General features: G+C 38.6%; 1 protein-coding gene across 2 annotated transcripts in view; it reads right to left on the reverse strand.

Moving 5' to 3' along the window:
- Nucleotides 1-11,719, reverse strand: part of LOC131362257 (voltage-dependent T-type calcium channel subunit alpha-1I-like) — a 104,760-nt gene extending 93,041 nt beyond the window's left edge. For both annotated transcript variants that reach the window (XM_058404164.1, XM_058404163.1), the window contains exons 1-2: nt 11,557-11,719; nt 6,910-7,043 (exon numbers count right to left, since the gene is read on the reverse strand). In XM_058404164.1, the coding sequence (XP_058260147.1) occupies nt 6,910-7,043; nt 11,557-11,712 (290 nt within the window). In that variant the 5' untranslated portion in view covers nt 11,713-11,719. The remainder of the gene's footprint in view (nt 1-6,909; nt 7,044-11,556) is intronic.
- Nucleotides 11,720-15,598: the final 3,879 nt, after the last annotated feature.

A 15,598-nucleotide genomic window follows, 5' to 3' on the forward strand; every position in this document is an offset into this window, starting at 1 on the left:
ATCTTAAATGCTTCAGCAGGACAAATACCTAGCATCAGGTCTCTATATAGATTTCTTAATTACTGTCAGGCTTGGAAAGGACAAGCAGAGACATGTACAAGTAAAAATATGCATCCTGGTTTATTACCAAGCATCCAATCCATCACGCTAATAACCACCAACAACACAATAGCACTCGTCGTACTGTAGCTAACTAGAAGAGCCGAGTCTCAGCGCAGCTGTGCGTCATGTAGCAGTTGGGTTTCTCATGAATATGACTTTACTGGACAGCGGTGAGCAGGAAAAGAGGTGTTTTATTAAAGAGCTAATAGCGAAACCTGAATGTTATCCTGTTATGTTTGGGATCGCTGTCCTCTGACAAGAACCGCTAACTTTTGATGACACCCTCTAACTTCTCATGCGATTAACAGAAAACAGGACGTTTCATCAGGAGAATTACTAGAATGTTTTTTAACCACAATCTATGTAAATTTCTCTCGTACAAAAATCCTGAGGTGTTTCTTTCCAAAATGATGCGTGTACAGAAGTCAACAGTGCGCTGGTTATTGTATCCCGTATCCTGTATCTTCTTCGAGATGATATTTTAGTGACAGCTGCTGAAATCACTGACCCAAAGTAAATTTGAACCCCAACACCATTTTTAAATTTCAGAGCATAGAGGCAAAAGAGCAACAATTGTGTCACTGTGCAATTGGGTCTAATATCAGTTTGATGCGCGTCAGAAAAGTTTTTCAGGTCTGACTTCTGTGTGAATTTTCAGCCGAGCTGTCATACATGACAAGTGATGAAAAGAACAGAGGAGTACATTGTGTGTGTGTGTGTGTGTGTGTTGAAGAAGAGATAGTACAGAAGAGGGAAAAAGAGAGCAAAGAAAAGGGAAATGTGTGTGTGTGTGTGTGTGTGTGTGAGAGAGAGGGTGTAAAGCTGATAGTCATGCTGTCAGAAGGAAGTGAAGTGCTCCTGCATACGTAATGACCTTCAGCATAGAGAGCATTGCAGGAACGGTCATGGGTCACCAAATAGAAAAAAAAGAAAAGAAAGAAAGACAACTGGCAGAGTGAGACAGAACGATGAGAGAGAGAGAGAGAGAGAGAGAGATGTACAGCAAGACAGAGATTCACTCATTTGCTAGCAAGTCAAGCAAAATAGATGAAAATGAGCAGATAAGGTGCGGAGCATCTGATACAATTGAGCTGCTGTTTGTATGAATTATCTATGCTGTGGTGCAACAAGCTGATCAACGCTACTTTAAATTCATATCTGGATTGAATGCATCAAGATAACACAAACACACAGACACACACACACACACACACACGAAACAAAGCGCATTCCCATGGTGCATCACAATCCCAATGAGTCATTTCACAATGCCTGTATTCTCTAAAGCATTTCTGTAAGTAGACATTCGGAAGCATTAATCAGTTCCTCCAGTATTTTGCCATTTTGCAAACACTGAAGTGAATGTAAAATCAAGTATCTAATATTTAGAGATGCTTGCAAGTGTAAAAAATAAAGTGCAAAGTTTCTACAGATTTGGGCCAGGCCGTGTTGTATGGCATCATCACAATGAGCATTCAGGCAAGTAGTTAAAGCTCTGGGTTGTTGATCAGAAAGGTTGGGGTTCACGCCCCAGTACAGCCAAACTTCCGCTGTTGGGGAATTGAGCAAGGTCCTTAGCCCTCTCTACTCCAGAGGCACTGCATCATAGCTGCCCCTGTGCTCTGACCCCAACAAGATGTGAAGAAAAGAATTCCACTGAGCTTTATTTTGTGGCAATAATAAAGGCTTCTTGATTCAGCCAAAGCCCTCTTAGTGTCACGTGAGTACAGCTATCATAGGAAGTTATTACACATTGTATGTATCTTCACTGGTCGATATATAAATATATACATATCAAGCATTTTTGGTTGCAACAATTACAAAAAAAATCCTTCTTCACGCTTCAGTGTCAGCGCTTTTTTACCATTTACAGGTAAAGCTTACTTAAAAATTGACGTTTTGCAACATTGTGAAAGAAAAGGTAAGTTTAGTGACTGAATCTCCTCTTTAAACTGCTATAAAATAATAGTGATAATGTTTTACAACATTTAAGAGAAGAAATTGATAAAAAGAGTTGTTTTCCGGAAGACTAGTTGGGATGGATGACTTATCCTGTCAATCGATCCTCAGGCAATTACAGTGACGTCGTGAAGCAATTGTGGGAATCTGGGAGCTCATGGATGTGGAAGAGGGCAGAATAGTAAGAGTTTTCTTCCGAATGTGTTACGGTGTACTGTGATGTGGTTGGCTGGATGATGACTTTACCCTGTGGTTGGTGGTTGTCATATGATAGGGGAGAGCGGTGGGATTCGGAAGGTGACCAAATTGGGGGAAAATCATGAATAATAGTGATAATCTTTAATAAATAACAATGAATTAATTTAAGGTTGGTAACATGGGCTAACAACTCCATTTTGCATCACATAATATCGTCATTTATTCTTTTTCTATAAAGCCACTCCTCAACTTTGAGCACCAGGTACCATAGCTATGAGTTCGAATCCCAGGTCCACCAAGCTAGCACTGTTGGACCTACCACTGAAGCTACAATTGGGCCCTGTAAGTCGCTCTGGATAAGGGTGTCTGCCAGATGCTGTAAATGTAAAAGTATTCATTTTAATGGCATTAGTCTTCTTTCTTACTCACTTGTGCATACAGACACACTAATATACAGAACACATCTTATTTTTCCACCCGGTTCTCTCTCAGATTAGTTGTAGCCAATTACCACCTGCAGCTACCAATCTGGAAGGGTGAAGGCTAGCACATGCTTCCTCTGAGACACATGTAGCCTGCCATCTCATCTTTTCAAACGGTTGCTCATGCAGTGTCACAGGGCAGACGAACCAATTAGAATTTTCAGAGCGGCTTTCTCAAACCCACGGTCGCTTTGCAATTTTGAGAGAAAAAATAAATAAAAAATCAGGCTGGATTACAGTCCTTTCCTTCTAATGCGATTGAACTGAAAAAAATTCAGCGGCAAAGCGAATCATACCGTCTCACACACAACACCAAGTATACATAAGCGCACCATGAGGGCCAAGCAGGCTTTAAATCTCTCAGAACGATCTCACCAACCTTAAAGAAGCGAAGCAAAACAAACTATTATGTCATCTCAAAACCTCCAAACGTCTGAAGCTTGGCTTTGGTGCTCTATTATGACAACAAAAAAAAACCACAATAATACAAAGGACAGATGCTTAAACAAAAATCGAGGAGATGAATGGGGGAGAAAAAAGGAATGGAAGAAAAAGTTCAGATGAATAACAATAACAACAACAACGCACTCGGCGTACTCGCAACCGGAAATGGAAAAGCATGTCAAGACAGTTCTAATTTGCTGACAACGAATTGACCTCGACTAATCAGGAAACCACAAAAACATGCACTAATCACAGAATCATGTGTTATGACAGGCTCACTTCCTATCGACAGAACAACAGAGCAACAAGACAAAAACATCCTTTTGTTTTCTTCATGCCGCGCTCGAATTGTATTCTATATCAAGGCACGGATAGGAATTAAACATCTGGATTTCATTAATATCCCGCAGTGTGGTGAGCACTACAGCCATCACCTGTCTTTATGCGTTTATATATTTATATTCCATTTCTGTTAAATCTCCAGCCAGTGCTGCTGTTTATGACTGTTTATTTGAGCTATGTAATATGGATGCGATCCAGGTTTTTGAGTAACTCTTTTGCACATTGCTCCATTACACCTTTTATTCCAGTCTGTTTTTCTGGGAAGCTCTCCAAGACGAACTCTGAACTCTTTCTTTCTCGAAAGCAAAGAGGACACCTCCTCATACTTCAATTCTGTACTTTTGTATCTAAATACTATGTTGCATGAAGATTAAAAATAAATAAATAAATAAAAAAGCAACCCTCACCTTTAGGAGATAATTCATATAATGCTTGTATTCTTGTATGGAGCCAGTGTTTTTTAAGATACACGGAAGAAGATACTGTATTTCCTGAATATCATCAAGAGGTAAATGACCTTGCGTACGGTCCCACCGTTTTTTCACAAATCCATTCTTAAAGAAATCTACCAAATGGTTTCGCATTGAAGACTTCACCGAACTGTTAAAAGAAGAACTTAGGCTTCATCTTTATCCGTCCATCCGTTTTCTGTAGCATTTATCCAACACAGGGTCTCAAGGATCCTGGAGCCTATCCCAGGAGGCTTCATCCATATGTATGAAGAGATTTTGGAAAACAGTTTTCAGCTCTATTTTTTTGAAAGGCATCCACATAAACAACAGGTTGAAAAAAAATCTCTGTCCAGTGAAAATGCAAAAAGATTTGAAAACACTCCAGTCTGGCGAGATTGTCAGAACCTGTTATAATCATGGAAAAAAAACACTTTAGAGCTTTCAATGCTTTTTGTTTGTTGGATGATAAGGAAGCAGAGATGCGTTAAAAAAAACCCCACAAGAACATGACCTAAAGTGCTTTAAGCCAAAACATGGCTTGTGCAGAGGCTTCAGGATCAGAACAGCAGGCATCATATCCTTCCTGCTTGTAAAAAGGGGGATAGAATAAAATAAATTCAAATTAATTTGCAGACAGTTTAGTAGGAAAAAAATTGAGACCACAAAGGAATAACCTCATCATCAGCTAAAAAATAAATAAATAAAAAATCCTAGCATATTCATGACACACAAATGCAATGGGAATTAAAGGGTTTTTATCTGAATATATTTTTTATTATTTATTTATTATTTAGGACAGGAAATAATGGATAAGTGATGATTTATTTATTTATTTATAAACAAGGCAGAAAAATTGATAAATGGATTATTATTATTATTATTATTATTATTATTATTATTATTTTAACCAGACAGGAAAAATTCATGTTTTTTTTTTCTTTTTCCTGTCTTGTTAAAAAAAATAATACCACAAATTTTCAAATTGCTTTGTCAGTGCATCGATTGCAAGATCAATGCCATTAATAAATCAATATTCTTCTATAATTCCCAAGCTGCAGTTATGTTGCTTCCCTTGTCAGATCGGTCATGCCCTTTGTTTAAGCCCGTGCCTCGATTAAGCCAGCTCCATTATTAAAGCTCACCTCTGCTCACATATCCTGACACACAACACACAAACAAAATCTCAATAGACATCACATTGCATTCTAGCTGCCATGACCTGTGGACATGGTGAGCTCTCATTACAAGGAGAAAAAAACACACACAAAAAAAAGAAGAAAGAAAATTTAAAAGCAAGGGTGGAATTTTTCATATTCTGTCATATATCAGTCAGGCCCACTTATTTTTAATTTTTTTTATTTAAGGAAATAATTGTATTTAACTCTATAGAATGTGGTAAGGATAGAAATTGCATTGAAAAATCCAATGAAAACTTTCATAATGTTTATTTCTTAAGTTCAACAACAATGTTAATTTACAGCATTTGGTAGAATCTTTTATGCAGAGCAACTTCTGTTTATCACATTTATACAATTTATTCCCAAGTTATAGTCCAGTGTCTTAACCGCTGCAGATTTCTCTGATTAAGATTTCCAGCATGCATTTGCACAAATTATAGAAAACTGTGGCCAGCTGTGATGGCTAGACGAAAACTCCAAAGAGCATCTCCAAAACTGCAGCTCTTGTGGGGTGTTCCCAGTCTGCTATCTTATCAAGTATCTATCAAAACTGGCCCAAGGAAGGAACAGTGGTGAACTGGCGACAGGGTCATGGGCGGCTCATTGATGCACGTGGGGAGTGAAGGCTGGCCCATGTGATGAGCTACTGTTGCTCAGATTGCTGAAGAAGTTAATGCTGGTTCTGATAGAAAGGTGTCAGAATACACAGAGCATCACAGTTTGTTCTGTATGAGGCTGCATAGCTGCAGACCAGTCAGGGTGCCCATGCTGACCCCTGTGCACTGCCGATAGCGCCAACAGTGGGCATGTGAGCATCAGAACTGGACCATGGAGCAATGGAAGACGGCCTGGTCTGATGAAACACATTTTCTTTTACGTCATGTGGATGGCGCGTGTGCATCGCTTACTTGGGTAACACATGGAACCAGGATGAACTATGGGAAGAAGGCAAGTCAGCAGAGGCAGTGTCCTGCTTTGGGCATTGTTCTGCTGGGAGACTTTGGGTCCTGCCATCCATGTGGATGTTACTTTGTACCACCTACCTAAGTGATGTTGCAGACCATGTACACCCTTTCATGCAAACGGTATTCCCTGATGGCTGTAGCCTCTTTCAGCAGGATAATGCGCTGTGCCACAAAGCAAAAATGGTTCAGGAATGGTTTGATGAGCACAATAATGAATTTGAGGTGTTGACTTGGCCTCCAAATTCCCCAGATCTAATCAAGCATCTGTGGGATGTGCTGAACAAACAAGTCTGATCCATGGAGGCCCCACCTCGCAACTTACAGGACTTAAAGGATCTGCTAACATCTTGGTGCCAGATACATCAGCACACCTTCAGGGATCTAGTGGAGTCCATGCCTCGACAGGTTAGGGCTGTTTTGGCAGCAAAAGGGGGACCAACAAAATATTAAGCAGGTCGTCATAATGTTATGCCTGATCGGTGTACAATATTTTTAGGGTTTCAGGGTTTTTACAACTTTTCAGATGCTGGAATGAACTCTTATATTTGCTTAAGACAATAGAAGTTCAATGTAAAAATTCAGAGTAACTAAAGTACAACTCCTAATATCAAATACAATGTGTGAGATTTCGCTATTTAATCCTCACCACTGTATGTAACTCAACTCTGAACACAGCTCTTAGTATATATATATATATACACACCACAAATGTCATGTGTTCATAAAGAATTTTTCCACAATCCTAGCTTAACGCCCCCTGGCTTTTGTTAGCCCCGCCCACACTCACCCTGCCATGACGATGAAGAAGTCTAGCCTGTTCCACGTGTCGCCAAGGTAACAGCGGCGGCCAAAGATACCGAGAGCCACCATCTTCACCACCATCTCCACAGCAAAGAAGATATAAATAATTGCATCGAAAGCCTGGTAGGCAGAAAGAACAAAACAGGAACAAGACAGAATAGTTAATTAACGTGATTAATTCACTTTACATGATATATGCAAAGAACTCAAAGGTTTGAGTGACATCAAACTGAGAGCGATTGGAAGGAGATTGATCTTGATATTTATTTTCTTATCAATACCAGCAAATAAAACTGGCGGAATAATTAATAGTATGTGAATTCACTCACACATAAGTAGACATCAAAACAAAGAGTTAATTAAAAACAGCAGGCAGATCAAGAAATCTCCCCTTATACATATCTTGCAAAAGAGGTTATTTGTTCTTTCTAAAATGTTTGGCATAGGGCCACTTGTATGCTCCATGGATCCGTGTTTGTTTGTGGGTTTTTGTGTGAGAGCAAGATAGCAGCCAAACACGTGCATCGATAGAATTTTAATCAAATTCAGACGTGACTGCAATATATCTCTGACATCAGCATCTGCGCTTGTGTTTAGCAACTGGCTTATTAATTAGAAAATACTATTTAATTACCAGATCTGAATGTGGAATTTTGAAATTCCCCAGGCTACACACCGATTCAAAATTAGCTGCAGACGATAGCTCAAGAGACGGTAATCGACAGACGAAGTGATGTGACATTTCTTTATGAAAGGCTTCAATAGCTTATTAGTAAGAATTAGCTAGAGCGATTAGATGAGATGCAAGGCCGATTGGTCGACGTGTCTCATGAGAGATGTAACAAAAGGCAGAGCTATGACAACGTTTTGGTTTGTGCCACCTGACGCCCGTAAAGTTTAAGTGAACATCTGAGGCTGCATAATTTCCTTGTGCCTACTATTATGGAAAGAAATTAAGTCTGGATGGAAGGAGTAATACTTCACCAGCTTCCAGAAAATGTCCTGCTTTTTAAACCCAGGAAGTAAACAAATGTTCGCATGTCTCTGGACTCAAGGAGTAAACCTGAGCACATGAAGAAACTTCCTGAAGCTTGTGGAGAACATGTACACAGGCTCTTCCACATACATGAGCTCTCAGATATCCACAACAGATAGCCCCTGTCACTGAGTCCCATGGCCAGTTTTGCTATCTTGACTCCCATTGATGGATGGTACTGGTTACATCAGAATTCTCATGTGTATTCTGCTTTTGATTGCATGACAATTCCTGATTTCCATGACAAAACTTTAATCTTGAATTGGTAAGGCAGTCACTACTCAGAAAGGCAGGCAGTGGTAGGAACCCCACCTGAATATTCTCTGAGGAAAACCCCACACTCTCTGTGAAAATGCCTACCAAATCCTAACCCCAGGGACACCCAAGAGGGGTGGAGATTGAGCCCCCTACCAGCACACACCTAAGGAAGATGACCCATGTAAACAGATTACAAGGTACTGATGCATTTCTGGCAAAGTCTGCAAACCCACCCCCATGCCTTAAGATGCAGCTGGCATCAATGCAATGCTTGGCAAAACAGCCCACAGGATCGATTTTTAGTGACAAAACTGAACAATGTGTTTTCCTAAGCATTAGGAACCATTATATCCTAAATAAATCTTTAATGAAAATTGCTAGGCCAATTCCAATTAGGAAGTGAAACCTTTAGTAGCCTTGAGTTTCGTATGGTTTATTATCATTATTACAGACCAAACAAAATGATACAGAATTCCTATTAGGTAAAGAAAGCTAAATATTTGTGAAACTTATTATCTGCACTGGCTCCGATCCTAAGCTGGCTCCTGATCCCAAGCTCTAACCATGTCCTTTATTATTGTTCATTATTAGTCTTGCTTGTGTATATAAACTGTTTGGTTGATATCTTGTATGTGTAACCACATCCACCTAGGACGTTCCCATGGTTCCTTCTAAATGTTTTTTGATTGAGCTTGCCTCAACTGTGGATAACGAGTACAGATTTGCCTGTAAAGTCTACTCCTGCCTGTGTTTTGACCCAGATCATGGATTTGGCTCAAGGTGCTTGAATGAGCCTGGATAAAATGTCCTCCTACTCAGACTCTCAAGTGTTACATCAGCTCAAAGGTTTGAGAGAATGTTATCCTGCAGACACCTGGACATACCTTCCAGCTAAGTAACGAAACGTGTCTGAAGGAAGGATGTGCTCATGGACAGGTTGGTAAGAGAGCTCCTTTTACATTACCAGTATTCACAAATCTTCACAGCTGTGTTGTGTGTGTGTGTGTGTGTGTGTGTGTGAGAGAGAGAGAGAGTTGTGTGTCCTCTTCGTTGGGGAATTCATGTCTGAGCAATTTTTTTCCTTTGTGAATGTAATGTGTTGGCATGTGTGTATGTGTGCTCTGATTGCACCAAGCTTTGAGTGTGTGTACGAAATGATCACTTTGGGGCTTTCGGTGAGTGTGATTCTCAGTGGAAGCTTGCAGACTCAAAGCAGCATCAAAGCAGAACAGGACCTGTCACTATCCTCAAGTGTGTGTGTGCTTATAAAAGTGATATGTTCAGTTTCAACAAAACGGGTTTATAATGAGGGAATGGGAGGTTAAGAATGTCAGCAGGAGCAGGTGTGATTGGTCACCCTTTTTTTGGGTGTGGTTTAATTTGCTTAAGAGTGTATGTAGGAGTGAGTGGGAGTGGACATTATTTCTGCAGGTGCAGGCAGAATTGGTTAACCTTTCCACAGAGAAGTGGGTGGGACTGTCAAACTTCAAGAAGTCGAACAGTCAAGAAGGTAGGTGGGAGTGAGAGAGTATGGTGAAACCTTCTCTGGATGTGGGAGGCTATGGTCAAATATTGTATGACTGTGGGAGTGTGTGTGGCTGAGCATGTTAAAGTGTCTGCAGGAGTGGTCAAATGTCCTGGAGGTACAGGTAGAATTGGTCAAGGTTGTCTGTAGGAATGGGCAGGATTGGTACAACCTCCTGTGGGAGTGGACAGTATTGTAAACCTCATAAAGAGTTGGCTTGACTGGTCAAGAGCAGGGGTGCCCAATCTTATCCGCAAATGACCAGTGTGGGTGCAGGTTTTCACACCAATCAAGCAGGAGCCACACCTGATTCCACCTGTTTAGTTCATCTTGGCTTCCAATAGACTCAGGTGTGGCTTCTGTTTGGCTTGAAAGAAAACCTGCACACACCATAGCCCTTTCTGGATAAGTTTGGACACCCCTGGCCAAGAATATCTGCAGGAGTGTGCAGAATTGGTCAAACTTTCTGTGGAAATAAGCAGGGTTGGTGTCCTAGGGAGAAGGCAAGATTTACTGGAGTGGGCAGGATTAGTAAAAGTTCCTGCAGGACTTGTCAAGATTGGTCAGAAGTGACAATGGGTGCGGCCAGAATTGGTCAGAATTCTGTGGGGCACAGGCAGGAGTAGGATTTAAAAAACTCGGCAGTACTCATTTAATCCAAGTGTAACTTTCAAAATAATTGCATCCCAGTGCTATATCAAAGTCTCACTGAGCTGAAGCAGAAGGGCCTGTTAATGTTAGACTTCGATCAAATCTTTACAAATCTGCCCGAGTACTTTGCCTTGACAAAAAAAGACAAAAGAATACATAAGGACTGGATAAGAGTATAAGAGATATGGGATAATTCCTGCACATGTCTCACTATACCCACCAGCAACAGAAGAGCAGCTTTAGTGGAGTTCTGTTTGATCAAATTATGATAGACATCAGCAGCCTGGGGTTAAAGCAGGAGTGATGCAGCTATAGATAGCACACCAAAGGCTTGAATGGAAAGATACCCTTGGTGTATGTGTGTGTGCCTGGAACTGGGTTTTGATCTCTGAGAGGAACAGATGTCTTCAAAATGATAAAAACAACAAGAAACTTTTGGCCTTTCTGGAACATTTGGTGCTGAGGTAAATGTTCTAGTTTTGTGTTGCCACATATGCAGGTTAACTGTGTCTGTGCTAAACCAATTCTCATTCTTGTCCAGTTGTACTTATGGCCAGAAATGATTGTAATGCTGTGGAATGGCACAGCAGGGGGGTATGACATTCAAAATCTTTAGGTGCCTTACAGATTTGGTGCCTTGGTCCAACTATGCGCTAAGAGAACCTGATTTGAATGCATTATTACAGCAAGATGCTTGTCCACCCCTCTGGATGATATATTTATTCTAAGTCTCTCCCATTTTATGATACTCCTTGCCTAGTTATCAGCTGCACTGAATGTCATGAAAAAATACAATCCGTTACACCCACATACCCCAATGTCATGATCATGATTCTTATTTTTATTCTCGAGTTATAATCACTAATATATGCTTCCATAAGTCCTTGCTTAGGTTTTAAGGGCAGACATAACCATAGCTAAAATAAGTCAATGAAATTGTCATGAGTACTAGTAGCATGTGGATGTGAAGAAAAACAGGATTCATAGTGACAAAATCTATACTGAACTTTATACCATATCACTGGTCTAATTTGGTATGAGCATTAATAGGAAAATAGGTGTTAAGGCATCATAGTTATTATTTAACTATAACATCATACCACGAGGTACATATAACTTGAATAAGTGTAAAAGAGTATTTAAGAAACTTAAGGAATTCTCACCTGCAGGATCTGACAGCGTTGTGAGGAGCAGTCGATGTTCTCGCACGGTTGGTACATCCCCAGGGTCACGCAGTTCAACAGGATGACCATCATACTCACTCTCTCAAACCATGTGCAGCTCATAGTTAAGGCCAACTCGATTGAATTCAGTTGCATTCGTTCAAGTTCTATAAGAATCGTAATCCACAAATCACATAATATTGTCTTCATGATGCTTCATATGCAAGATTAATAGCTATATATTGCTTAGAATGCATTATATCCACAAGTTATTCCATTTTTGTAAATACCTGATAGATCCTGATAGATTTGTAAGGATCTTCATTATGAGTTCAAATCTGAAAGTCTTCCAACTAGGATAAATTATAATCCTCAATGAAGAAAACAGGAAAACCGGGAATCATAAAACTACGGGAAAATGGACACTAGAAAAAAAAAAAGGTGTAGAAATTTCTCTAGAATATTTCGTGAGACCTGGCAGTGAAACAAAGAAACAGCCAGGTATACAAAGACAAACAAATTAACAACCAAACACGGAAGTGGTGGAAACAGGACCATGACAGGACAAGGTGGAGACAGGAAACAAAAGAGAAACAAACGTCCATGGAAATGTAAACGAACGCACATGGTGTAAAAACAAGGCAAAACGACGACGTGACACTGACTGATCCAAGAGCTGAAGTTAATTAGACCGGTGAAAAAACACACCAACGCTGGCACTTCATTATCTTCTTAGAACCAGGACAATGTTCATTCTGTCAATCACTAACATACATTCAGTAAGCACTTCATCTTAGTCAGAGTTGTTTTAAATTGCACAACGTTAACAAGCTAACATAGTGTGTACGGTAGTTTGGAACACCTTTCATGTGTTTACCTTTTATACTCATCTTTAGTGTTCAGTGTACTATGCCTTAAAGAAAACCTACCTGAATTTTCCATTATGTTTCACATATTTTCAGGTATAGTGCATATGCAAGTCTATTTTTTCTATGTCTAATCTACCTACAAATTTACTTGGGATCTCCTTTTACATTATTCATTTAATTTTCTGTAAACAAAAAAAATATATATATATATATTTTTCACCTTTTTTTTAACAAATTATTTGTTCATTCTCATGTCTTTTACAAATTATTCCGTCTTTTGATGTGATTTTTTTAAAAACATTATCTGTGTCTAATAATAATACACAAAGGTTCATTTTATACAATATTTGTCAAATGTGATTTGTACGTGCCATTATTATTATTATTATTATTATTATTATTATTATTATTATTAATAATAATAATAATTTATTTTTACAAAATGATTTGTTCATTCATTATTTTTTCTCCTACATGATTCATTTGTATTCACATGTTAATTTCTGATTCAAATAATTGTGTTCAAATAATGACAAATGATTACTTTAGTCCACATGGGTAATGCCAGATATATAGTCACTTGTGAAATACAGGCAGTTTTTCCGTCAGGGATTATAATATTATATATATAATGTTACTTTTAAAAGATAAACAGAGACAAGTGAGACCGCTTAAAGACAACTGAAAGAGAAAATGCATGTGCAAAAAGAAAACTGGAAATGATAAGACGATATCAGGGTTTGTTATGCTTTAATACGCATCACCCACATCCAAACAAATGAATTCCCCTTTTTCTGTCTCGATATTAAAAATGCAGCAGCACAGAAATGTGGAGAGGAAGTGGAACAGTGAGAGCGAGCGGTGAGCAGCGTGGCAAGAAAAAAAAAAAAAAGACTGAATTGAATGACACGGATGAGATGTAGAATGTAGAAAAGAATTAAACAGTCCATTATTCTAGAACGTTCTAATGTGTGTTTACTGAGCAGAACTGAAGCTGTAGCATTGAGTGAGATCAAATAAAGTGTTAGTGACACAGTTTATGGACTACATTTTCTTCTTTCCTCATCTCGCTTACTCCATTTGTCCGTAAAGGTCACAGAGGCGATGGCAGCCTGAAGTAAAAATGGAATTCATTTTATTTTTTTCATGTGAATGTTTATGATACAGAAAACTGACACACACACAAACACATACACAGCATCCCTTACACAATATATACTGCTACCTGCCCTTATTCAAATAAAGCCATACATATGAATGAGCACACACACACACGTGCTATACATATGAATGAGCACACACACACACACACACAATTCTATTTCATTTGTATAGCACTTTTAACCATGGAAATTGTTACAATACAGCTTTACAAACACACACACACACAAGCTGCTGTGTGAAGCAGCTTAGAGCTATCTAGTGCACTAGTTTATCGATCTTATACTTCCCAGGTTCTTTCTTTCCTTCTTTCCTTCCATCACCCTCCCTTTTTTAATCTCTTCCTCTCACTTTCTTTCCTCTTTTCCCGAACCCAGCCCCACGATTTCCCGAAGCTGTTCTATAACACTATTAGAACCAATATCCTATAGACAGAACACTGAGGTGGTGACAGTGTCACTATTCACCCACGGATGTATGAAAAGGCAGGTGACTCATTGGGCTAAACAACAAAAACACGAGCTATGCTGTCATCACAGAAAGAACGATTTTAAGGTTAAGCTCATTGACTTGAGAGAAATCAATTTGTCCTCCCACTTCCTGAAACATGCTAGTAGGTGGACGATGCTAAATTGCCCTTAGGTGTAAATGTGTGCACAGGAAAACAAAAAATCTTAGCAAATTCAAAAATATTCAGTCAAATCTATTTACTACTTCTTATCATAATACATTTTTTAGACATATTTTTAGTAGCATTAAGCTTTAAATTTTCTTGTTTAATTGACGGATTATTCTGCTAATTGTAAGCGCTGATTTCTAGTAAGATGCATAATGATCTGCCAAAAGAATACAAAATTTTAAACCTTGGACACATTGGCACCCTAGTCATAGAATCACCCAAATAAGAAGAATATTCATGCTATCAACATAACTAAATCCTAGCAACCTTGTATACTCACTCAGCTAGCAGTTTAGCTAACACTTTTGCCCCTACAGATAGCTTGTTCCCTTTAAGACATTTTAAGATGTCAGCAATCCTTATATTCAAACACCACATAGGTTATTCATTCATCTTCCGTAACCATAATGATCATGACGGATCATTATGTTTATGAAGCCTATTTCTAGGTGTATTATACTATTTTTAATAGTAACAAATATTTTGTAAATCTATAATAAACATAGTGGTCAATTTGAGTAGATTCAAGATATTGTCACTTGCTAAGATGTTATTTTTGCAGTGTGTGTATGGTAATGGCCTGGCCTCATAGCTAGTGTTCCCATGATCCATCATGATCATTATGTTTACTGAAGATGCATGAATAAACAGTGTGGTATTTGAATATAAGGATCGCTGTTATCTTAAAACAAGAGCGATCTGTGAGGGAAAAACTGTTAGCTAAACTGCTAGCTGAGTGAGTTTACAGGTTGCCAGGATTTGTTCTGTTTGATAGCATGGATATTCTTCTCATTTGGGTGATTCAATGACTAGGGTGCCATTAGTTTCCAAACAATATTACATTTACAAATACAGATAGATTGCAAAAGTAAAAAAAAAATAAATTGTCATTTATAAGAGTCAACGCTAACCCATTGTTGATTATTTTTCTAAAACAGCATGAACCATGAAATGAAATGAAATGAAATGAAAATGTTTCTTTCTTTATTAAAATATAGCTAATGAGCTAGCGTTACAGTGAGGGGTAAAAGTAGTTTGAAAACCAAAACAAAATACTTAATATTCAGTATAAGTAAAAAAGCTAGCTAACTCAAAACTTAAAATAGGACCCTCAATTCTTCAGGGGCTTATCAGGACAACCGGTCCTGTCCTTCATTATAAAAAATTCAATGCAGAAAAAATGTTTCCTTAAGCACCTTTTTTGTTTCCTTTTAATCAATTCCTTTTTTCTTTGGCTTGCTCTCATTTAAAGAAAATTACCTGAATTCTTAAGGACACTAGCTTATTCTTTAGCTCTCTCTCTATTCTTTTCTTCTATAAACCTTTACACTTC

This window comes from Hemibagrus wyckioides, linkage group LG11 (assembly GCF_019097595.1).
Source record: "Hemibagrus wyckioides isolate EC202008001 linkage group LG11, SWU_Hwy_1.0, whole genome shotgun sequence".
Classification (NCBI taxonomy): domain Eukaryota; kingdom Metazoa; phylum Chordata; class Actinopteri; order Siluriformes; family Bagridae; genus Hemibagrus; species Hemibagrus wyckioides.